At 47.8% G+C, this 23,058-nt stretch overlaps 1 protein-coding gene across 2 annotated transcripts in view; it reads right to left on the bottom strand.

Annotated features, from left to right (window-relative positions):
* Window positions 1-574: 574 nt before the first annotated feature.
* Window positions 575-23,058, bottom strand: part of IGDCC4 (immunoglobulin superfamily DCC subclass member 4) — a 105,730-nt gene continuing 83,246 nt past the window's right edge. For both annotated transcript variants that reach the window (XM_064517867.1, XM_064517868.1), the window contains exons 12-20: window positions 22,536-22,643; window positions 21,576-21,759; window positions 20,748-20,875; window positions 19,631-19,801; window positions 18,376-18,513; window positions 17,654-17,759; window positions 16,358-16,592; window positions 7,660-7,824; window positions 575-5,905 (exon numbers count right to left, since the gene is read on the bottom strand). In XM_064517867.1, coding sequence (XP_064373937.1) covers window positions 5,354-5,905; window positions 7,660-7,824; window positions 16,358-16,592; window positions 17,654-17,759; window positions 18,376-18,513; window positions 19,631-19,801; window positions 20,748-20,875; window positions 21,576-21,759; window positions 22,536-22,643 — 1,787 coding nt within the window. In that variant the 3' untranslated portion in view covers window positions 575-5,353. The remainder of the gene's footprint in view (window positions 5,906-7,659; window positions 7,825-16,357; window positions 16,593-17,653; window positions 17,760-18,375; window positions 18,514-19,630; window positions 19,802-20,747; window positions 20,876-21,575; window positions 21,760-22,535; window positions 22,644-23,058) is intronic.

Here is a 23,058-nt window from a genome sequence, read left to right as displayed (position 1 = left end):
CACTGCTGCCCACCAGGTCGGTGTCTGGCTGCAGTGCAGCCTCAAATTACCAGACCAGACATGGGTTATGGTGCATCTGGGTCCACCCTCTCCCCTACAGTGATAGGCACGGGCTAGCTCAGAAGAATGCAAAGTCCAACATCAAGTAGGTACGGGCTGTAGGGAAGCAATGAGAACTAAGCAGTCATCTCTCCCTGTAATACCCTCCCATATTGAAGTTATCCCACCATGCAGCTGCCAGGCGGTGTTTGGATCCATCCTGAAGTGAATTATTCTGATGAGCACCAGGCTGGATTTGAAACGTTAGGAAATGCAATTGCAGTCCCCCTCGCACCAGGAGGCACGGTCTTAGCCAGGCTGACCTAGCCTGCAGCAACACGTCACAGCCCTGTCTCTAGCAAACCCACGTCTTCTGCCATTTCACCTGTGTTTTGGAAGGGCGGGTACAGCCCACCGTGTAACAGCTCATGTCCCCAGGTCCAGCCACTCCCCTTGCTGTTACAGAACTGGCCTTCCACGACAAAACTTTCTCTTGGAATATGAGCTGTAACAGACTGAATCATGAGAAAAATGCCACCATTTTAAAAAATATTTTATTAATAATCCATTAATTAAGGAATATAAGGACAATGTCTTCTTACACTTTAACACTAAAGAATATTTGTGGAGTAAGAACAGTCTCTGAAGAAAGTAAGTTATAATTAAGTACAGCATGGAACCAAATACAGACACAATCTTAAAACAAGATCAAGTTCTGGTTACACTTCCTTAGGCATTGTGTACAAAATTAAATGAAATTTAATTTTAAAATATTAGCAAGGGAATAGGATAACAGAACTAAATGACAGATTTCTGCTGGACTAAACACCTCTTTTCTAACAAAGGTATTGATTAGAAAAGACACAACGATCAAAAGATCTATTTCTAATGAGATCAAAAACGTATATAGAGTTCTATTAAAATGGTTGTTTTCTTACAGAGCATATTTCATGGACTGATTTCAGAATTATTAGCTAGTAATGCAACACAATTCTCAAAACCTAGGTTATAAATTATCTTATTTGAACTATTTAAACCAGAACTTTACTGTCTGTTAAGTAAGAAATCAAAAAAAGCTGAAAAGATACTTTTAGCTCAGTCATATGTTTCATGTAACAGGAAATTAAAAGAAATAAAAGAATTAGAATTTTGACTTTCACAGCAGCATGGGAAATATACAGTTGTGTAGCCAAATGGTAACATTAATACTACAAAATTATGCCAGGGAGACAAATCTGACATTTTAACAATGTAAAACAACATACACCAGCAAAAAGCTGAACAGCAATAATCTTTAGTGTTACTGAAAGGGGGAAAAGGGAGCCTGATGTGTAGGAACATATATTAGGTATGATGTGTAATTAAAGGTATCAACAGTTTGAGTGTCTGTGGGAAATTAAGCTACTTATGGTAGAAAAATATATGCACTGGTTGTTTCAGCTTTGCACGCGAGATGTGTGTTATCTGTCTTCTTCCATTCGTGTCTCACCACTAGCTGAGGCTAGGACGGTCCCACACGTTCGAAATAGTGGGGACCTGGGGTACAGCGGAGATAAACGAGGACACCAAGCATTTTGCATGGACACAGACGCTCATATAGAGAGTGATTTCAGAACACTTTTGCTGTTGTCCATCAGTGGAGATCTTTTGGCTCTGAGGGAACTGCCCTGATTTATGCAGCTGAGGTCGGCACATCAGTCCACTGCTACTGCAGTACTTGCATGTCCAAATGCTGCCAGTTTTAAGCTCTGGTTCAATCCACTGGGGTGGAGCAAGGTCAGAAGAAGCCTCAACCTGCAGAGAAAAAGTACTTTTGTGGTGCAACTTCCTACCTGAATAAATCCTAGCATAAAGAGGACAGTGTGCACTCCACTGCATCTCCCCCCAAGCTCTCAAAGCACAAAACTTGGGGGTTTCATGATCAGCCTAAGGTGATCCAAGTGGACGGGCCCACACTCTGCCCACTTGTGTTGCCTTCAGTGACGGGCAGGCATAGTTTTTAGGCAGATCAACAACAGCTCTAGGAACTCTAAAGCCGGTGTAGGGAAAGCAGCAGGTGTGTGTACAAAGGAGTGCTCCTGGCAGCTGTGGCGCAGTCCTAAATCAATTTGAACCCGCCACTGAACTAAGCCTCCGTCCCCACAAACCCTTGTGGTACAGACAGAAAGCTCAGAGCTGCTGTGTGATCTGCCCCAAGTACAGCGGCATGACGGGGAGCTGGGAGGAGATCTCCGGCAGCCCAGTTCTGTCCACTGCTGACCAAACTCCTGCTCCTGGTCTTGCCCTCCAGGAGCAAAGATGCTCAGCCTTCGAAAGCTACCAACTGGCTTGCTGCTATTTTCCAGAATACGGCCCAAGATGATGCTCAGAGATGTATCCCAAGATCCTGCAAGCATTTCCCAGAGGCCATTAGCATGTTTCCAACCCATGCATTCGTTCCAAAAGTTCAATCCAGGGAGCTCTCCTGAGTCGAGGCTTCGCTGCATCACCAAGGAACATGCAAGAAGCAGTCCTCTGGCACGCTGTTACGCTCACAGGTTCTGCATGGGGGACCACGGCAGGTGACTTGGTTTTGGAGTTGCAAGGAAGTCACCAGGAATTCCCTCAGTGTGAGCCTTTCCAAGAAGGGTCCTTCTTCCTTTTTGCACGTCAGAGATGGCAGTCTGGTTCGTACAGAGAAAGGGTCTGTTCTGTCACTGGGGAAGGGAAGGACTCTTCCCCAAGACTAACTACAAACTAAGCTCGAGCTACAGAAAACTCCCCCCACCCTCTGCAGCTGGTGCCTGATACTCCCAGCTGGAGGGTTTATACCTCAGCAATTGCATCCGCTCTCATATAACTGTGAATTGCCCTTATTGCCTGCAATAACACTTCATTGTCTTATCTGTAACCCTGCTGAGTCGTTAGTTTCGAAGTCTGCAGTGAGTTCTAAGGTTAATTACGCCCGTCCTCTGCCCAGTTACCATCTCTTGCCCTTGTAGCTCCTCGCTCTGGTAGCCCACATGCACCAGCTCCTGCCTGGCCTGCTCACAGGCACCGATTTCAAGTCTCTCTGCCAAAGCCTTTCAGAGTCATGGTGCTTCAGAGCATGGAAAGCATTTCCAAGACTCCTCAGGGTACCCAGCACCAGCCAGAGCGACAGAGCGAGTGGGATGATCGGAAATACAGCCATTCACCAGAACACTGCGTCATGCTGGGAGGAGAAGCCGTAGGATGGGGGTAGGTGAAAACTTTGACATCCTGCCGAACTGGGTACACGACAGCTTGGAGGTACTCGTCTCCTGAACAGCTGGAGCTCACAGGGTCAGATGGATGACTGAAAGGACATGGGCTGGCCCAGCTCAGCTCCAAAGACAGGCCAGACCGTGACATGGCTCTGCACAACAGAAGCAGGGATAGGGCTGCTGGTGGAGCAAGTTCTCGTTGCTGCAAGCAGTGGTATCTCAGTCCAGATTTCTATACAAAAAAAGTCCAGAGCCTTTTATAGATCAGCACCCAGCCACCACACAGCCTCTGGGGACTTTCAGTAGAAAAAGGGAGTGCTGTGCATGTTTCCATCCTTAACAAACAAATCCTCAGGGGGGAGAACATTTACCGAATACCCAATGAACAGACCAGAATTACAGATCCCAGTCACCCCTGAGGAGCTGATCCAAACTGCGGTGTTTGCAGTCAAACTCTGCGAGCCTGGAACAGGATACAGACAGGCTAGGGACAAGGTAGTGAAAAGTCCACCCAGTACCAGAAGGACAAGCTGAGAGACTTGTCAGCAGTAAGCAAACAGTGTCAGCAATGAAAATCGTCAGCAATTGGATAATTTTTAAGTGTACTCTGTAATAACACTCAGACCCTACTGGTATAGCTAGGATCTGATTTTAATTTTTAAACTCTGTGATTCCTCTTTAATAAACACGCTTTAGCCAGGACTCTCAGAAGTGCTAGAAATTATCGCCTGTGCATCCAAAGCCTTCAGCAAATCCACTGCTTCCAGGAGGCTGAGAGCTACTCTCTGGAAATCAGAATCATCTGAGACAAGTCCAGCTGGGCATGGAGAAAGGAACAGATGTCCCCGAGATCACAAGTTACTCTTGCAATTGTTGGTTCTTTATTCTCTTCACTAGTTTAAGTTTCTTAAAGACTGATCAACATCCCACCAGCTGAAATACTCTCCTTTGGCCAGCTCCTACAAAACACACATAGTCCTACAGAGAAACACAGCCCAACTCTCCAGCCGCAGAAGTGCCCTACGGCAATACCTTACAAAGGAACAAAGCAAGAGAGACATCAGATCTGCAGCGCTATTCATTAAAAAATAGTCAACAACCAGTGCAAACATATTCTTTAGAAAAAGGCAGTATAAGAATAAGTTAAAACCTATAATGGACTATAACAAAAGAGTAGATCTACTGCTTTTTTTTTCTCCAACAGACATGAGGTAGTTGTGTTGTTAAGGAGGAAAAAAAAGAAAGAGAGAAGTAGTAAAAATGCTACTCTATACCACACACTACTCCACTTTATAAAATTAAATAATATAAAGATGCTCCAAGGAAATAAAAATACATGTTGTACATTAAAAGGACAGATGCGTACCTAAAATATTAGGTACAAGAACCTACGCAAAACAAAGTCCAGGTTGGTGAAATGACCCAGACACTGGAGAAGGTTCTATATAGTACAAGTTGTTAGAGGCACTCGTAGAGTGTGTAATAAAAGGCCACTACATCAGCCTGCTAGTAATAGTTACTGTGACAGCGTACAAAGAGAGCCTTATAATCATTTTAACCACGGGAGGGCAGAAAAGGCTGGTGGTTACAGCTCACTGAACTTCTGTTTCCGTTGGTTTCCACCTCTTCATTTGACAAAATTCATCCCAACGCTGCAAGGCAGTAGGTAATGCCAAGGCTCTCCATGGTGAAGAGACAGTTGAGAAGGATCACTCAGTGTACTCTGCCTCTTTTCAGCATTAAAAGACCTCTTACCAGTCACCATTGAGGATTACAGAGAAGTGACTGCACCAGTCTAATGCAGAAGGCTCTGTTCTAGCCATGGTTTTACATCGGACTTTGGCAGATGGCTCAGTCCTGCTTCCACAAACACCAAATTACTCATTAGGTTTAGCGGGAAGATGGGGCTCTTATCAATCTACCTACTGATTTCTTGAAGGTAATATGTACAGCTGACAGGTCCAAATCCTGTTCTGATGAGATGCTGCGCCTTCTTAGCTCCTGCTGCACTCAGTAAGTCAAGGGCATGCAGTACCTCACAGGGACAGGCCTTTATTAGTGCTTCCAGCTCTCCCATGATCAAAATCAGATTAGTTTATGCTTTCATGATTGTGGACATACATCACGCTCTCAGATGCTGAGGATGAACTGGTTAAACCAGAGTTACTACATAGGGGGACATCCTCCGGGGCCATGGAAAGTGATTGGCACTTGACTGGTTGTACATCCCCCCTGCCTTCCTGGATGGAGTCCGAATCTCCGCTCTCCACTGAATGTAGACTTTCCCCATGCCTGTGGAAGCCATTGGTGAGCCCATGGATGCAAACAGCCTCTGCTTTGTTAGTCTTTCTGTCAGTACTTAATGGTCCGCCCTGGGTCTGAACCTCAGAATTGCCCTTGCAGTCCATCAGTGGTTGGCCAGCATCCTGCTGGTTGCTGGGAGAGTTGGGAGAGCTGGGAAGAGCCAGGTCACTGAAGGGAAACTCTTCAGGCTCTTGGTCCTCGGTTTCCGTTTCTTCACTGTCCAGTGTGTGAAGCTGAGAGTCATAGTCTCTATCAGAGGCCGAAAAATCAGAATGGACAATGACCTCTGCTTCCACTTGATGGAGGCAGGCTGGGGAGTGGCTTTTCTTTCCTTCATTCTGTTATCAAACAAGAGAGGGAAAAAAAATACAGGAAAGTCAGATAATTGAGACTGCAACACAACCAAGCACTGAAGCATGTGTTCCTCTTTAATCCTACGGTGTGGTGGGATGTACATGTGCCATTAAGTCTATCTTGATATGCTTCTCAAGGCTGAAGTCTTAAGAAGCATCTAAGGATCATTATTCCTGTTTTACATTTGGAAAAGCAAGTCCCAAGGGAGTGAACTGATTTGCCCAAGGTTTCTTGGCAGGCTGGAGCAGTGATTCCTCCAAGCCTCTCCCACTGGGGTCAAAAGACCACAATTTGCAAAAATCACCACTCTGTTTCCATGTTAAGTGTCAGATTTCTAAAGGGCGGGTGGGCAGCACTCTAAAAATGTGGCAGGTTTCTGGGTCAGCTCATGCTAAAGACCCAAAACTAAGATACTAGGGCTCCCTTCACCTTTCTGGTTTAATCTTGGCTATGTATCACAAAATGTTTCATTACGCCTCTTGTCATGGCTTGCAAAAATTGATGCAAAACTCTAGCACTTTAATTCAGAAAAAAAACCAATCAATTCTCCTGTGCAGTGTTTAAGCAGAGTCCGGGCTACTGATCTTGAAAGTTTGCTAACAAGCAGGTTATTCTACTAGATTATCATTTAATAATTTAACAGGTATATTATTTTGGAAGCTCACAAAGAATTCTTGAGGTAATCACCGCTCAAACCCTGGGCTGGCTGTTAGTAGTAAGAAGGCAATTCAAAGTATGGAAGTGGAATATCCTATGTATAATCTGTGCTTTCTGTTGAAACCAACTTTGTGTGTCATTTACATATTTTAACACTTTTCTCCTTTTGTTGACAAACTCTTATGGGTAAGCTGTGCTGTAAATGGTGCCCTGTAATTGGGCTGTAAAACATTGTCTTAACTCTATCTACAACATTAATTACATCCTGTGTATAATTGATTTTCACACTATTATCTAGGAAGGAAATATAGGTAGGTTACTTAGAAGTATTTGTTGGGGTAGGGTGAAGAGGGCTGAATGAAAAGCAAAAACCAGACAAATCTTCTGGTATGGAGTCAGTCTGAGTGGGTATCAGCTTGCTTTGGTGAAACTGTGGCACAAATTCTCTCAAACATGCGAGTGTGTATTTATTCCAATGAAGGAATATCAGAAACTGGGACCTCCTCCCCATCTGTACACCCACATAAAGACAACAAGTGCAGTGGAAATTGCTCTACCCTATCTGGAGAAGGAGTTTAAATCAACCCTTGATCTTTGACTCCTTTTATAGGCAAAAAGGCAATTCCTTCTTCAGGCGAGCACACTGTAGATCTTAATGAGTCTGCACCGAGCACTGCAGCTCCTAACTCATGCGGTACGCTGCTTGCTGCACGGCCACAGAGAAGATCCAAACCAGGCTGCTGGTGCCTGGCTCGGGTTCCTCGGGAAGCCTCGCCAACAACCAAGGTAGCCGGCCCCGACTGACCATCACCGAAAGAACACAGTGCACAGCACACCACTCAAAGACTGGCTGAAGAGGGATGCCTGGAAAAACCCACCAGCTTTTACTCAAATGCTGCCAGTCTGGCTGGCACACAGTGCTGTACCCAGAAAAAAATAAAGCCGGTAATCAGCCAACTAAAACTAGCTCAGAGAAGAAAATATTTTCTCCTGTGCTGCAAAAGGGAGAAAGGGAGAGGGGGCAATAAATGAAAAAAACACATCAGAGTACACAAGCCAATAAACCGCCGAAGACACCCACCATAACAGCATCGTAAACCAGAGCTTGTAACAAAAGCTTCTGTCCTGCACTGGACTGGAGCTTCAGTGATCCGTTCACAGCAGAGAGAGGCTCTTTTGTGATAGTGTCTCCGTATCTGGCTATGTTGTTTGTCCAGGGCTGGTTAGCTGATTTATTCCATGAAGACTGCAGAAGCAAAGAGGGAGAAGAAAAGACCCAATTATCACAGAAACAGATTCTTATCCTCATAAACCTGAAATAAGAGGCAGCTTGAAAAAGGAAAATGGAAGCTGTGTTAGACACAGGGTTAGAAGACCTAAGTTAAATATAGAAATGTAGAAAACACCTTTCCAATGGCATCAAAATAAAAATGCTTGCTACAGTGGACTGGCACAGTCACCCCATGACAACAGGCTTTATTACTCTACGTTACATCAGATGCAGAACAAGTAGATAAAAATTGCCAGATAGTTCACAATTGGTCTTATGAGGGGCTTTCCATTGCTTCACGAATTTTGAAGACAACAGGTATGTTATGGCACAAAACTTCACTTAAAAGTCCACTGAAATCAATTCCCTGCAAAGCTGCAAACAACCCCAAAGCAGTATGAGCCTACTGAAAAATACTGCAAATCTGGAAAGCAACAGGGATGGTGGAAATCTTCTGGAGCTGAATGATTACGGTATTTCTTTGGCACAAGCAACACTCTGCAGCATGAAGGACCCTCACCTGCGCGTACCGGCACGTGCACTCAAGTAGGAGTTGAGGACAACGCTAAACCGCTCGCTCCACGGTGCGGCTGGATTTCCTGCTCTAAGCTAGGGCCTGGGTAAACACTCTGGTACTCCCCATTAATACAGAGGCACAAAATTTGGGGACTTATTTTATTTTTTTGTAACAGACCACCAAGCCACTCTTAGTTCAGCTTTAAATCCCCTGGGCAACCAGTGTTACCTTGTTTGTAGATCTAATTAAATTATATGGGCTGAATGCAATTTGTTCTGGGTTCTCTCGGCTTCCCCTTGCAATAAACTGTTGAATGCACACCTCTGTGTATGGGAAATGTGTGCCTTTAAGAGCTGAAGTTATTTAACAGCTCAGACTATTAGTTCACAGGCAAAAAAGTATTTTCTTTTCAGGGTTTGATTTTACTGGGCTGTCTTGCATGTACCTGAGCTCAGCCTTGCTACAGACTCAAACACATACATAAATATACACACACACACACACTTGGATTTAAGGGAGACATAAGCCAATTATCTTCCACAGATGTTAACATGCTGCCTGGATGGAAGTAAGAGGATGATGCAAGGTTAAAGTGAGGAGAAAATCCTGACCCTACTCAACTGAGTGTGCACATACATGTGTGCATGTGTGTGTGCACATACAGAATTGTGTGTGTGTGTGTGAATACTGGTCCTGTGAGCATGATGGCAATGCAGGGTGAAGACAGGAGGCACATCTACTCAAGCTCACCAGCCACCCATTGCTCGCTGTCAGGCAGGGAAAGCCCAGGTTTCTGCTCCGCATTTATGGCTGCTACTTTCACAGGGCTGATCTATTCCAGCCGCAGCGGCTGTAGCACAAGTCCGGCGGCGATGGCAAGGAGATTTCTGACATCAGCCTGACCTTGTGTGGGTCATTTGACCTCCTTGCGTCTCAGCCCATCTGGCTGGAAATTAGGTAGAAATGCAGGACCAGATGTTGTATGTAAGCCAGGCATTCCAAAGTCAGCTATTTAGCAAGAAGCAACTGCTACCTCATGCTGTCGGTGCTGGCAGAAGGCATATCGAAGCACTCATGTGTGCACTGAAGGGGTGCCCGAGCCTTTCTTGAGCACTCTCTGTCCACCCTGACCTCAAGCACCAACAAAGCTTACCACCTCGCAGGAGGCAGGGCACCATTACATCTCAGTGCCAAGCAGAAGTCATAGGAGCTTTTGCCACTGCCTCAGGATCAAATCCCAAGAAAACAAGTAGTAAAGGTAAAGTAAAACAAGTAAAAACGTAACAGAGCTCTACAGAACAGGGACTTCCAAACTCGGAGCTGTGGATAGGAAGCATTCACTTTAGAAGCGGATGCTGGAGAGAGCCTCTTTGCCATTCCTCTCTTTGCAATCCTCAACAACATATGCTGAGCCAAGAGCATTCCCTAATTGCTCCCTTTCTAGGTGGGCAATCATTAAACAACATTTTAATAGCAAGAAAGCAATCGAGCGATCCCACATGACTCGCATTAAGGAATATCACTAAATGCAAGTTCCCAAAGAACGTGTTCAATTTGCTTCTGCTGCCATCTGAAAGGCTTTCTGCAGATACATCACTGACTGATGGCTTGTGTGCCTTTTCCAAGGAACATACGTTACGAAGCAAATACTGCCTGGAAATTTCAGAGTTGAACCTACACAAATATGCACACATGCACACAAATGTGTGTCCTATTATAGATGCTTACATGCATATTTGCCATCAGAGAGATCTGAGCATCACACGCATACACACACACAAAGCAAACTTGAAAACGTTCTTGCAGGCATCTTGTGAATACCAAAAAATGTGGAAAGAAACAGGCAGCTCTATGGCAATCCCCAATGGACCATCTGTTAGCGGAAATGTCAATCTGCCATGTTTACATAGGTTTTGATGACTCTGGGAACAGCCTGTTCAGCTCTGGCTGAAATTGGCTGCAATGAAGAACAAACTTGTTTTGTACCAGTTTGCAACTTTCAACAAACAAAAAAAAAAAACCATCAGCCACAAAACATGGCCTATATCCCACATGTTGTTCAAGCACATTATGTTTGGGGAAAAAAACTCCCTCTTGGGCTTAGTCTCTGAGGTTGGGCAGCTGCAATTAACTCTAGGTCTGTTTTCATCAGAGACCTGAAGAAGGTCTTGTGTGCCTGAAAGCTCTGTTTTTTCAAGCAATATCTCTTGGTGTAATAAATGACGCTGTTTCTTTCTACTTGAGAGGGGCTACTGAATGGCTGAAGGAAGACAAGGAACTTTTCTTTGTTTTTTTTACAACAGAAGAAGGAGGGCAAGGAGTGTCAATCTAATACTAATTTAAGGAAGAAAAAATCCCTTTTTGAGTTCACTGCAAACACAAGAATGAAAACTAATAAAAGCATCTTCCAATAAAAGGTGTTTCCATTACAGCTAAATCCTTATCAAAGCAAACAAGCCTTTTCACTTTAAGCTTTTTATAGAAACTCTGACTGGTAAAAATGAACCTAGATCATGTTACCTTCTCAGTGACAACTAATGATTTCATGCAAATATACGAACTGAGAAGGAACATGCAGGAAACGTTGATCTTGAAACCTTCCCTGTTTTATGAGGCTGGTGATGTAAACTAGCTTGAATCTTGTGCGAAACAAGGCTGGGGACATTTCAGATGCTACATGCAGCATACAACAGCACGCAAGCTACATACAACATACAGGCATCCCAGCCAGCAGCTGGGCCTCAAAACAAGGCGCACCATAACACAGACCTCTCCCACACCATATAAAGGAGAATCTCCGTTAGCTGTCAACAGGAGCACAGCGCTCATCTAATATTGTCGAGAAAACATTGACATTTTTCTGCGTGGAAAAAAAGTGGCAACAAGAAAATGAAAAACAACCGGGGAGATCCAAATTCCCTGATGCGTTACAGCTTCTGCTCTCCAAGTCACAGGGATGCTTCATGGCAAAGGCAGTCCCCGTGGGGAGGAGGCCACAGAGCGGGACAGCAAGCCATCAAGGCTCCAGCTCTCAAGAAGCACAACAGCAAATATTTCCAAGCCAAAATGCTTGGGTTTGGCTTCATTCAGTGAAAAGCTGAATCTTCCATGGAAAGCAGATGCTTTTTAACACTCCCCCCATCCCCCAAATTGCTTGGCCCAAAAGCAGCAGAGACGGAGATGTCTGGAGCAGAGCCATTTTATCATCCTCAGTCCATCTGTCAGGGGAAACAGAGCAGCACCACCAGAGCCCGTGCATTACAGTGTTACTTATAACCCGTGCTACTGAGGGCATCAGAGTCTGGGGGTCACCTGGAAGGGGAAGAGAGTAAGAGGAGAAAAATCACTTGTCAGTGCATTTACAAATCCTTGTGAGTGACCACTGGGAAATGCACAGAGGGAAGGAAAAGGGCCCGCTAAATGGCCAAGTTCACTTCTGCCTAATGGAGCTGTCAGCCCTACAGAGGGGCCCCATGCTGGTAGCTCAGCTGCAGTAGGACCTTGCTCTCCTGCAACCAGAAGCAGGGTGGCCAGATGTCTCCTGTGGGCTGTCCAGCAACACAAGAGCGGTCCCAGCATCCCAGGACACTACCGAGTCCAAGATACGGGATTTTCCCCCTTTCTCCTTCTGAAGCCATGGTGCTGGGAATTTACCTATTCCCATACCATGTCAAGAGATCAGGAGAGAGGCGTTAAGGTTCTTGGTCACACGAAGCAGTATGAAGGAAGCATGTCCCCCATCAAGGGATTGAGGGGGAGATGGAGGAAAGAAAGACCATGTCCTTCCGTTGCACAATTCCCATCCCCCAGGATTATTTGTAACAGTTCAAGAGGAATCACTGTCCTGCATTCAAAGCAACTGGGGATCTTGACTTAAAGAGGGACTAGGGAACTTCTCACAGCCTTTCCCTAGGATGCTTTGCAGAAGTCGGTTCAATTCTTAGCACTGTTAGAAACTCCCTGCCCTCAGTCTCACTGGTCTTCAGTCTTCATCCTGTGAAGTGACATTTGCGCACTTTGACCGTTTGAGGCACAGAGATGGTCTCTTTTCTGTGTCTGCACATCTCCCAACAACCTGGAGCCTCCAATCTCCCCTGGAGCCTCGGGCTACAAGAATATAAACAATTAAGAAAAATGCACTAAATGCTAAATGACAAACCAGTATGTGAAAAGCCTGCAAGCAGGGGAACAACTATCACTGCCGCTGCTAGCGGCAGGTGCTAGCCAGCCAACACGGCACAGGTTTCGGGAGAGTACCTCGAAGACGGAGGGCCAAGCAGGCAGGCAGGCAAGGTCACGCAGGCCTGTAGCTGCCAGCTTGGCAGCATCCCAGCCGCATCAGCCTGCCCAACTGTGGCAGCCCCCTCAGACCAAGGGTTTGTCCCAGCTGACATTTTGAGCTCTGTAGTGCTGTTAAATAAGAGAACCTAGAGACGTTTCTCACTCCTTTTCTTTACTAGGATTGCAAGTGCTAGTACCAGACCTGGAGCACCTGGGCAGCTTGCCTTTGACGGGAATTTCCTTCCACAGGCATTTGCTCTCTCCTGTGGCTCTACCACATTCCTTGCTATGGGTTTTCACAGCCTCAACCACACTCACAGCATGAGGAAAGGGAAGAGAAGACAAAACAGGCAGCTGGTCACTGTGGGGTACAAAGCTCCTGGCGGCACTCGGCTCCGTGCTGGTCCGCCGGGTACTTTCGGCAGGCTGGGAGAAACGGCCACAGGAAGCAGCCACTTGCACAGGAGAACCCAGGGACTCTGCAACACACACCTGGGCCTGGGCTAGAAGCGTTTTGTCTATGAACAGGGAGCTGCACACCCCCAGCTGCAGGCGAATCTGATCTGCATCTGCTGGGGGACCGGGCATGCCTGTACCAGTCCAGCTGTGCTCATGAGACCCGACTAACTCCCCAACCACGCAGCCAGGTCACTTGCATCACACACTCTGGGACATGTGGCCGCCTGACAACTCCAGCCTAAAGAAGTTTTTGGCCTGAGCCTTTTCACCCTTGAATATACATGTCAGAGAGTGAGGAGGATGGGGCAGCGGAGAAGGGAAGAAAAGACAGACAGACAGAAAGAGACAGACCGACCAACCAAACCCAGAAACCCAGACCCAAGAGCCATTTCACTTTTCCATGGGATGCTGCAAGTCAATGTGCAACCATTACAAAACAGCATTTTCCATCGCCTCGCAGAGTCTGTAGGATTCCTTCTACCTAGGATGGAAAATGACCCAGAGTATCTACCACCAGTGCGGCATTTCTGTCATTAAATGATTCCTCCGGTAGAGCACTGGCATATCTGCATTTTAGAGAGGAAGACAATCGTGTACTAATATATTTAGTGACTTAGCTAAGGTCAGCTAGTGAAGCAGTGCCAGAATTGGTAATGAAGCCATCCTCCGATGCCTCCCACCCCGCAGGCACCCTATGCCACTCCTGCTGGCAGGACTGCCACCTGCCTCCGGGCCCGGCTTCCCCAGCCTGCCTGCAGCCTGGTGCGCAGGGCTGGCTCCGGCTCCCGGCACTGCAGGTGGCACTTCCAGCCGGAAAGGGGCATCGGGAGCGCCAGGCTTCCTGCACGGGAGCACATCTCCCTCCAGCGCCCGCTCCCAGCAACAACAGCCTGTTGCTCCCAGCAGCCACTCTCCTGTCCTGCCTGGGCCGCACGGGTGACAACACTGCTCTCCCCGTGGCTGTGTGCGGCTGCTGCTCCGGGATCCTTGCTTTCCTATCGTGAGCCATCAAAAAACAAGCCCTTTATTCTGCTGGCAAAACTCCTCAGTGGATTTAACTCCCAGTAGCCTTTTCCCCCTCCAATTAGACTGATGGGCTAAATCCTTCTCCATCATGTCAATTTAGACATTAGCCAAGGAGGAGACTGGAAAGAACAGGTTTATGGAGAAAAACTGGTAAGAGGTGAACTCTGGAAGTTAGCAGTCCCCTCCGCTCCCCTGATGGCCATCTTCATTGCCATCACCTGGAGACTGGTTGCAGGGGAATGGCCTCCCCTGGGGCCAGGCAAGCTGGCTAAGCCTGGTCTCCCATGTCCTACCTCCTCTGCCGCGGAGGAAAGGCAAGGCGGGCGGCCCTCGCCCAGCCCAGATGTCTGTGAGCATCTGACTCCGCGGTGTGCTGGGGCTGGCCTGGCCCTCCTTCCAGAGCGGGACTCTCCTCCTGCCTGAACAGCGCTGCTGGGGGACTCCGGCTGGCGAGCGCCAAACCGAGGACAAGGCTGGAAAGCTCCTGGGGAGGCCGAGAAGCTACAGCCAGAACTGCCTCTCTGCCAAAGCGCTGATCTCTGAAGATAACCCTGCTGCCTGCCACGGCCAGCCTCCACGACGGACGCTGGGGGCCCCAAGCTCTCAGGCTAAGCCCAGGCCTTGACGCTGCCCTCCCCAGCCCTCGCTCCGCAGACTCAAAGACAAGATCCCTGCTTTGGAAGAGAGATCTGGATGTGCTACCCCTGGAAAGGCCTCCCAGGGGAGGGAATTTCCCCCCTCCCCAACCTGTTTGCAAGGTAAATCACCCTCACTGGAAACATTTGTTCCTTATTTAACAAAAAGGGCTGTAGGAAATTCCTCACACTCTTTGGCTTGGATCCAGAAAGGCAGCCACATTCCGCTGAAATCTACGGATGCGGCTTGGATGCTAACACACGAGCACCTGGGCTGGCTACGCCGCAAACCGGCTTCTGCAGCTGCGCACTGGTCTGACCCAGTTGGGATGGCCATGGGAACAGGTTCAGCCCACAGGACTGTCAAATGCAGGTGAAGATGCCAAATTTCCGAAAGGCCGCACCTCATCACCACCAGCAGCGAGGACCGGCCTGTCGGCACCGGGCTGTGACGCCTGTGGAAGCAGTGGACAACCTGAACACACCTTCCCACCAGCGGCAAGCGAGCGCGTCATCGATGCAAACATGAAATCCCATGCGCTCACAATGCATTTGTTTCACTGAACCTCCTAATTACTTTACATGCTCTCCCTGGGTTACAAAGAGAGACATAAACAGATTAACTAAATTAGGCCAATTAAAGGTTCCCTAATGGAATGAAATGTTTCAGGCAAGCTTGAGAGACGAAACGGGCAGGGAGTGAAAGACAATGCAATGTCAGGCAAAGCAAGCAGGGCAGGAAAAGACTACTTCAAAAAATAAAGTCCATAAATAAAACACGGTTTCACCTCTTGTTCACCTTCAAGGGTATTCCAGTGAACACACTATTTACAGACAAAGCACCTTTTACCCGAAACAAGTGAGTATCCTGGAAAGCAGAACATCCACCCTGGCCATCACAGAGCTGATGTCTGGAGTGCAGAAGTGTTGCTATTTCACCCTCCATCAAGGCCAGTCCCCCAACTGCCCTGAAGATATGGCAGCATCCTTACGCCAGCTCCACAGGATCTCGGCCGGGTGGGAGGAGGTCTCCCTTGCTCAACCTCCCAGTACAGCGCAATGCTTTGAGGCTTTTTATGAAGAGAAATACCCATAGGGATACTTCCAGGACTCACTCTAAGTACTGGGACTGTGCCAGGGTAGGAGTAGAGACTGGATCACTAGTTAACAGGCAGTACCTGGCTGTTCTCTTCAGATGCTCTCTCCCAGGCTGTTTATTTCTCCGCACCAGACAGCAGCCACTTTCTTACCTGATCCTTACGCCACGGCAACAGAAATAACTCAGCTTTCTGCGGCAATTAAGTTTGGTAGCTGCTGGTTTGGGGACAAGGGGTCACTGCCCCTAGCAGATGAAAAGGGGAGGGGGGGTGGCACAGGGGTCCAAAATGTAGATTCGACAGCCAAGACTGAGCCACTCCATCTTACAGACAGAGAGGGAAATGCATGGCTGTCCAGCAGCAGTCTACAGCCAAGACTACCAGCACTTTGCAGAGTCAGGACAGGATCAGGCCTTGGCTTCCCAGCAGTGACACACCAAGCAGAGGCTCCTGCCTGGGGCAGGAGTTTGGTCACCACGTGCATGGGTCATTACCTTCCTCTTCCCATGGATGGCGTCCTCGGGGAGGCTCGTGTGGATGAGGCTGTGCACTTCTGTCAGCTCCGTGATGTCCCCCAGGGGCACGGGTGCATCCTCCGGGAGCGGGGACATGAGGGACTCCAGCTCGTGCGAGTCTGAGGTGGCCCTGGGAGCTGCCACCCCTTGCCTGCCCCGGTGGTAGTAAGTGTGGTTGCCAGCTGCCTGGGAGTCCAGGCCTGGCAGGGCCTCCCTGAGGGAAAACAAGGAAGAGCTGGCAGAGTTGGCATCTCCAGCGAGCCTCACAACCCTCCACCCTGCCAGCCAAGGGACTGCCAGGAGAAATAATCCACTCAGGACCACGCAGCCTGTCCTTGTGGAAGAGCCTGGGACCAAGTCCCAGCCCTGACACTCCGGAGGAAGGGGATCCTCTACCCACACCCTATTGCTGCAGCTCTCATTGCAGTAGCCTCTCCCCACGTGCATTTCTCCATCCCCTTTCACTAATCCCAGCGCTGACACAAAGCACGGCACTGAGGGCAGACACCACAGCCCTCCCCGCACCGGCAGGTCACAAGGACAGGGGACAATGCAAGTCCCAGGGATGGAGTCACTGCTCGCTAATCCCTGTCTACGGGGAGTTGTGCCAGTCTTGTCATCTCTGCTTTACACATGAGAGGAGCAATAGGACAGGAGGGTTTGGGGGCCATTCTAGGATGAGACTTCAGAAGTTGCTTGTTCCTAGTCCTGGGATTTGGCACCAGCTCAACGCTTTTCTCAAAAACTAGGCTGATTTCCAGTCGTTATCTTTCCAAACACTTGTGGCCGGATTCAGATCCCTAAGAAAGCAGCAGTTTGGGCTGCATCCAACCATACTCAAACCAACCTGCCAATGTCTTTCATCATTTTTCTAACTTGAAGTTAAACTCTTTCCTAACATCCTCAGAGCTGTCCAACCCCAGAAGCCAAACACTGCCCACACAAACATAGGCAGGTAATAATCTGTTTTTCGCTTTTCTTTTTTTTCCCTCCCTGCAAAAAATATTTGTTTAATAATGCAAATTAAAGGGAAACTATAGGGAAAATAAGTAAATCAGCAGAAAAACTATACTGATTAAAATATTTTCCTTAGCTGGCTAGCGCTTCCAAGACTCAATCTTTTTATTAACTGATGTCATATTTTGCATCCCAAACAGCCTTCCACTAAACTGCAATGTCAAACAGCCCAACTGAACATGGGGAAGAGGTTCAGCGTATTTCATCTCCTTCCACATCAACCTCCTTTACCTCCCGTGAAGGCGAGGGGACACCTACCTCTGCTTGCTGTTGCGGAAGCTGGCGCACATGCAGAAGAGTATGCAGAGCAGTCCCAGGCAGACTCCCACAATGATTCCCGTCACAGAGTGGATATCCAGAACATCTAGTTGGGGAAGGACAGATGTGTCATCTCAACTGTTAGCAGGAAGAAGGCACAAAGTGTCCCATGTTCAGAGAAGCATCACCTTTACTAAAACTAATTGGTGATGCCTGTATATATACACAGTGAAGCTGGGAGGAAAGTACAGATGAAAAAACCCTATTCTCCAAAAGCTTGGGAAACTGAGGTCTGCCTTCCCCACTTTGACAGGTATTTAATACACTCAGAATCATGAAGGAAAAAAATGACTTGACAGTGACTATTTAAAGCAGCTTAAAGCAAACTGGCCTCTATGTACATTCACTAACTTTATGCGACGCAGGCCTAACAGAAAGGCAGCAAGGTGCAGGTTGCAGGTGCCTTTCCTCAGGGGTTGAGGTGGGGAAGAGAGATCAAGATCTGCCGTTGGACGGGTCCCCAGGCTGCCTGGGGCTCGGGGAGCTGCATGTGTGAGGACTCTGCCGTGATCCTTCACGCTGGCCTGCAAACAATTGTATTTCGCGTTCTGGAGGTGACATCAGGCAGTTCAGTAGCACACAGACAAGTGCTGCCGCTGACAACCTGCAGTCTTCAACAACACGACTCCCTTCCCACCCCAGGACGAAGGGGAAACTCGTACCAGACAGCTTCTCCCGGAGGGTATGCACATCCTTAACGTTTGAATAGGGTCCAGATCCCACGACTGTCTTTGCTCCCATCTTGAAGTAGTATCTGGTATCACTTTCCAGGCCATGCACTTCAGTGCTGAAGATATTTCCTGATCAAAGCAAGTCAAAAGAGGAATAATACATGCAGTTTCAAGTTTATTCAGAGGGCTGCAGCAAAGCAGCAGTGGAATTCTGTTGGATCCTCAGAAGTGACAGACTTTATGCCATGTGCTCTAAGAGATAATTCATACACCCCTTAGAAGTTAATGAATATTCTGCTTACAGAGCTGATACAAGGCTGCATGTGGCACTGCTGGCATATGTTCTCCTAGGAATTACTGGCTGGTAGCCTGTATCCACAGGACATTTGTGGGATGATAGTGTCTGTCTCAGCCCTAGACATGTATGACTTCCCATCTCACAGTAGCCATGTTCCTGGACTCTCCTCTATGACCAGGAACAAGGCCCAGTGCAAACCACAAGAAAGCTGGCAGCCCAAGCTCCTTGAATGTGTATTTGTATGTGCTCAAAAGGAGGCAAAAATCAAAGCCAAAGACAGAAACACTAACTTTGATGGCTAATTAAAATGCACTTTAAAGCCTTGACCAATTTAGCTATGATTCCATTTACAAGGAGTCGGGGTCCATTAAGCCTGATTCCTTGAGTGTCTGCCTCCATGGTGAGCCACTGAAGCTGTTTGCTTCAAACAGAGCCTCTCAGACAGGTCTCCCCTGTCTCTAACACCTGAGGTGCACCTTGGACTCTGAGTCAACAGCAAATCCTCACGCTGCCTTCACCTCTAATAATACTGTGCCCTTCCTCCCAAAAAAGAGAGAGCAAGAGCCTGTAAACCTGCTATTGGCACGAGCTCCACCTCTCCTCTCAGATGGCCATCTCCATGTTATCTCTTCAGTTCTCCTTACATCCACTGTACTCTTTCTTAAAGTATTCCCAGCAAGCCAAACTTTTCCTGGACTTCAGCTACGCTCAGGCAACACAGAGATTGCTCATCACATTGTCTGAGCCAGTCAGAAGGTGCATTAGCACAGTGCTGAGCAATTTATTCACATGGGCTGAGCCATTAGGACTGACCAGCCAGAACTCTGTAGGCAGAGAGACAGACCCAGGGAAGAAGGCAGGAGGAGGATAACCTCATGGAGTATTTACTTGAGTTGAGGAGACTGACGACAAGTGTTTGCTCAGGTTGGAGCACCCCGGGAGGCTCACCTTCGCGTGTTAGCAAGGTCCACATGTCATCGGGCTGCGTGTTGTTGGCGTTGTACAGGATGAGGTACTCCACGATGATGCCGTTGGGCTCGGCAGGGGGGCACCAGTGCACCTGGACAGCGTAGGGGTTGAGCGGGTGCAGTCGCAGGTCAGACGGAGGAGTCGAAGGACCTGGCAGATACAGGTAAAGACTCGGTGTGAGCAGCAGAAATGAGGAGGAAAGCATTCAACCCACAGGGCACAATGACTGCTCTGCCTGCTGTGAATCCTTTTCAGCGGTGCCAGTCATGTCTGCAAGCATGAAAGGAAGGGTTACCTGGGCAGCTGGACATCCCATCCAAACAAACTGCAGAGCAGAAGGGAGAGTGCTGAGCCCAGTACAGGAGATGACATGAGCATCTTGGCCAGCTAGCCAAGGGAAGCACGACAGTGCCGATGAAGCCACGTCACTCAGTTTGATGTTGTGCAGTGTTGTTCACCTTTGAGAGAACATTCCTAGCCCATATCCCATCCTTGTGGCTTTCTTCTCCATCTCCCCCAAAGTCCTGCTTGCACCGAAACTTGCCCCAGGCCCCAGCTATGGGAAGCAGGACACATGACTCCTCCAAAGCCAATCACTTGTTCTGTGAAGCCAAGTACAGGAGGAGCTGCTATAGAATAAGGAGCTAAACCACCACAGCCCCTGGCATCATCTCTGCCTCCCAGCCCTCACCAGGCCTGAAGCTAAAAGGTGGAGGTCTTGCTGGAGAGCCGGGCTGGCCAAGGCACACTTGTTCTGACAGTGACAGTCAGCACTGGAGAGGACTCAGTGTTTAAGCAACACACCATCGGCTCTCTCTAGTGGGCAGGATTTCTCTGAAAGAACCTAGAAGGAACCCTGCAGTAACAGAAATTGTTTCCCCAATTCTCTTTACATGTTCCTCTCTGCTTACAAAGCAGTACTCCTTCAATAGGCTTGGGACAATCACTGGGACCCACAGGGGCTCTTAGTCTTTCATGTACACAGGTATGTCAGGACTTGAAGGTCGTCAGAGATCACCACACCATTCAGAGCCAAATTAGGAGAGATTCAGGGAAAGCCAGAAGAAATGAGGATTCAATCCTCATAAATACTCACGGTCTGGAAGGGTGAACCGCTCCACCACACTGCCAAAGGGCCCATCGATGCCAACACCATTGGACTGCACGGCAAACTCGTACCTGGTGTAGGGCTTCAACCCACTAATGAGGATGTCTTCATCCGAGCTGCCGAAAGAGGATGCATCCACAAGGCCATGAATGCTAGCAAGTTCTCCCACCCATGCCACCTTAGCACCTTACCAGAAGCACTATAAGAGATTATCTTAACTCTTACTGCATTTGATTCTTCACTTAAAGCTCCATCTCCTGCAGTCATGTGAATGTAAGAACACTCAACTCTCAGTTACAGAGCAAAGTAACCTCCAGGACTGTTTATGATGTGATTGCAGAGAAAAGCTTCAAACACAGCCTGATTACAGGCTGAAAACCTGCATGGGAAGCCAGATTGAAAAGTATATTCCCAAATTATTATTACCGCTTAAACTCTTGCAATTTTTCAACCAAACTTGTGAAGACCATCTCACAAATCATGAACGCTTTGAGACTGGCCATAGCTGCATCTGGCTTCATTATTAAAAGGGAAACCAGCATGCAACGACCAGCCAGAGCAGAAAAGATGCAGAGACTAGCCAGTAAATGACTCTTTGGCATTTAAGTTATAGACAATTCCCTACTGTGGGAGGCCCAGTGCCACGTTTTACTAGCTCTGAGTGTATCTGTGAACAGGTGCAGGACAGACATTGCAGCATGAGAAACACTCAGGAGCATGCTCAACACTGGGCCTTCCCTGCAGATTTCTCCTGCCTTGTGTTTATTCATGACATGGGTGATCTTTGGCAGATGAACTCTTAGCATCCCGCTTTACCTCGTGTAATATGTAACGAGAGAGGCATTTTTCAGGCCCCACGGGCTGAAGCGCACAGTGTAGTTGACAATCTTGACTGTGGTGAAGTCAGGCTTCTTCCACCTGAGCCATATGGAAGTCGAGCTGTTGGACTCTGCATAGACTTGGACCGGAGGCAGCGGGGGACCCTTCTGCACTGGGGGATCTGCAGTGCAGAAACAAAAGAGATGTGGAGACATAAATGACACAGGAAGGCAAGGGACAGCTGTCATACACACAGAAAACAGGGAAGAAAACAGACCTAGGTTATGAAGCTTGCATAAATATGTAGGCCTCCAGTTTAAGCTTGGAGACCCTACTTAGCCTGCCAGTGCAGGCAGTGGTCTGAAGAGCATGCTTTTCCTCATCTGCGGGATCTGTGTGTGTTATGAAGATCCACACCCTGGGCTGGTGATGTACTACTGTGGAGCAAAGGCCAGTTTCAGAAGTCACACACTCAACAGGCCCATACCAGGGTAAGGAAGGGCCAAGACTGGTCACCATCCCACAACAGACTGGCAGAGCTGGGAATGGAGCCTGGGTCTTCAGAGCTTTAACTTCTTTACAATACTGTGAGAAACATGGCATGCCACTAATTTATGTTCTGGGGTCTTTATAATGTCACAGATGAAACCCAAATTATTTGGCTATTTCCAAGAGCATGCCTGAGCCACTAGCAGGACCAGAGAGAACATGGTGAAGCCTATCCAAACTCAGGACAAGACAGGGATATATTGCTCCTTTCCATCCTTCTCAAGTTAATTCCTCCAATGCGATTTACAATGACTGTCACAAGGAGTTCCCTTATATTGGGATCTTCCCCATTTTAGTATCTCTTTAGTTCTCTTTTGAAGTCCTTCCTGTGTAACTTTAGCTCTAGCCTTCCTTTGAAGCCACACACCAAACAGCAGAGACTAACAACAAATAAAGGACATTTCTCACCTACTGCTGCCACAGGTGCCTTTTCTGTTTTGCCCTTCCAAACCGCTGCATAGCCATCTTCATGCTTATTAAATGCCACCAGCTTCACCTCATAGAGTTTCCCAGGAGCTAGGGGAAGGAGAAAAAAAAAAAATCAACCAGGGTTTGTCTGTTGTTGTTGGGGGGGGTTTTTTGGTGGGGATTGGGTGGTTATGCTCATCCTCACAACTACTCCCTAGGTCTGTCCTCCCCTTTTACAGCGGCTGAAACTTAGCAGTAGCAAATGGACTTGCCCATGGCTACCAAGGGTTAATCAGCGTCACAGCCTGTGGAACATCATCTCAGGTTTTTCTGATCTTTCTTCCCCTCAGACTACTAAAGAAACCTATGCACAGTGATTCTTTTCTCCCCCATGCAAGTGGACACACCGCGTTTTTTTATTGTTCAGTAAGGACATCCTCTCCTCTCTCCAAAATGATGTAGTATCTCTCATATCCAAAGGCCTTTCTGATTTATTCATTGCTGTGAGGATCTTCCTTCCAGC

Source organism: Dromaius novaehollandiae, chromosome 10 (assembly GCF_036370855.1).
Source record: "Dromaius novaehollandiae isolate bDroNov1 chromosome 10, bDroNov1.hap1, whole genome shotgun sequence".
In the NCBI taxonomy this organism is placed as follows: Eukaryota; Metazoa; Chordata; class Aves; order Casuariiformes; family Dromaiidae; genus Dromaius; species Dromaius novaehollandiae.
The sequence above is the reverse complement of the archived record's forward strand: the minus strand, read 5'-3'. Positions and strand labels throughout refer to the sequence as shown.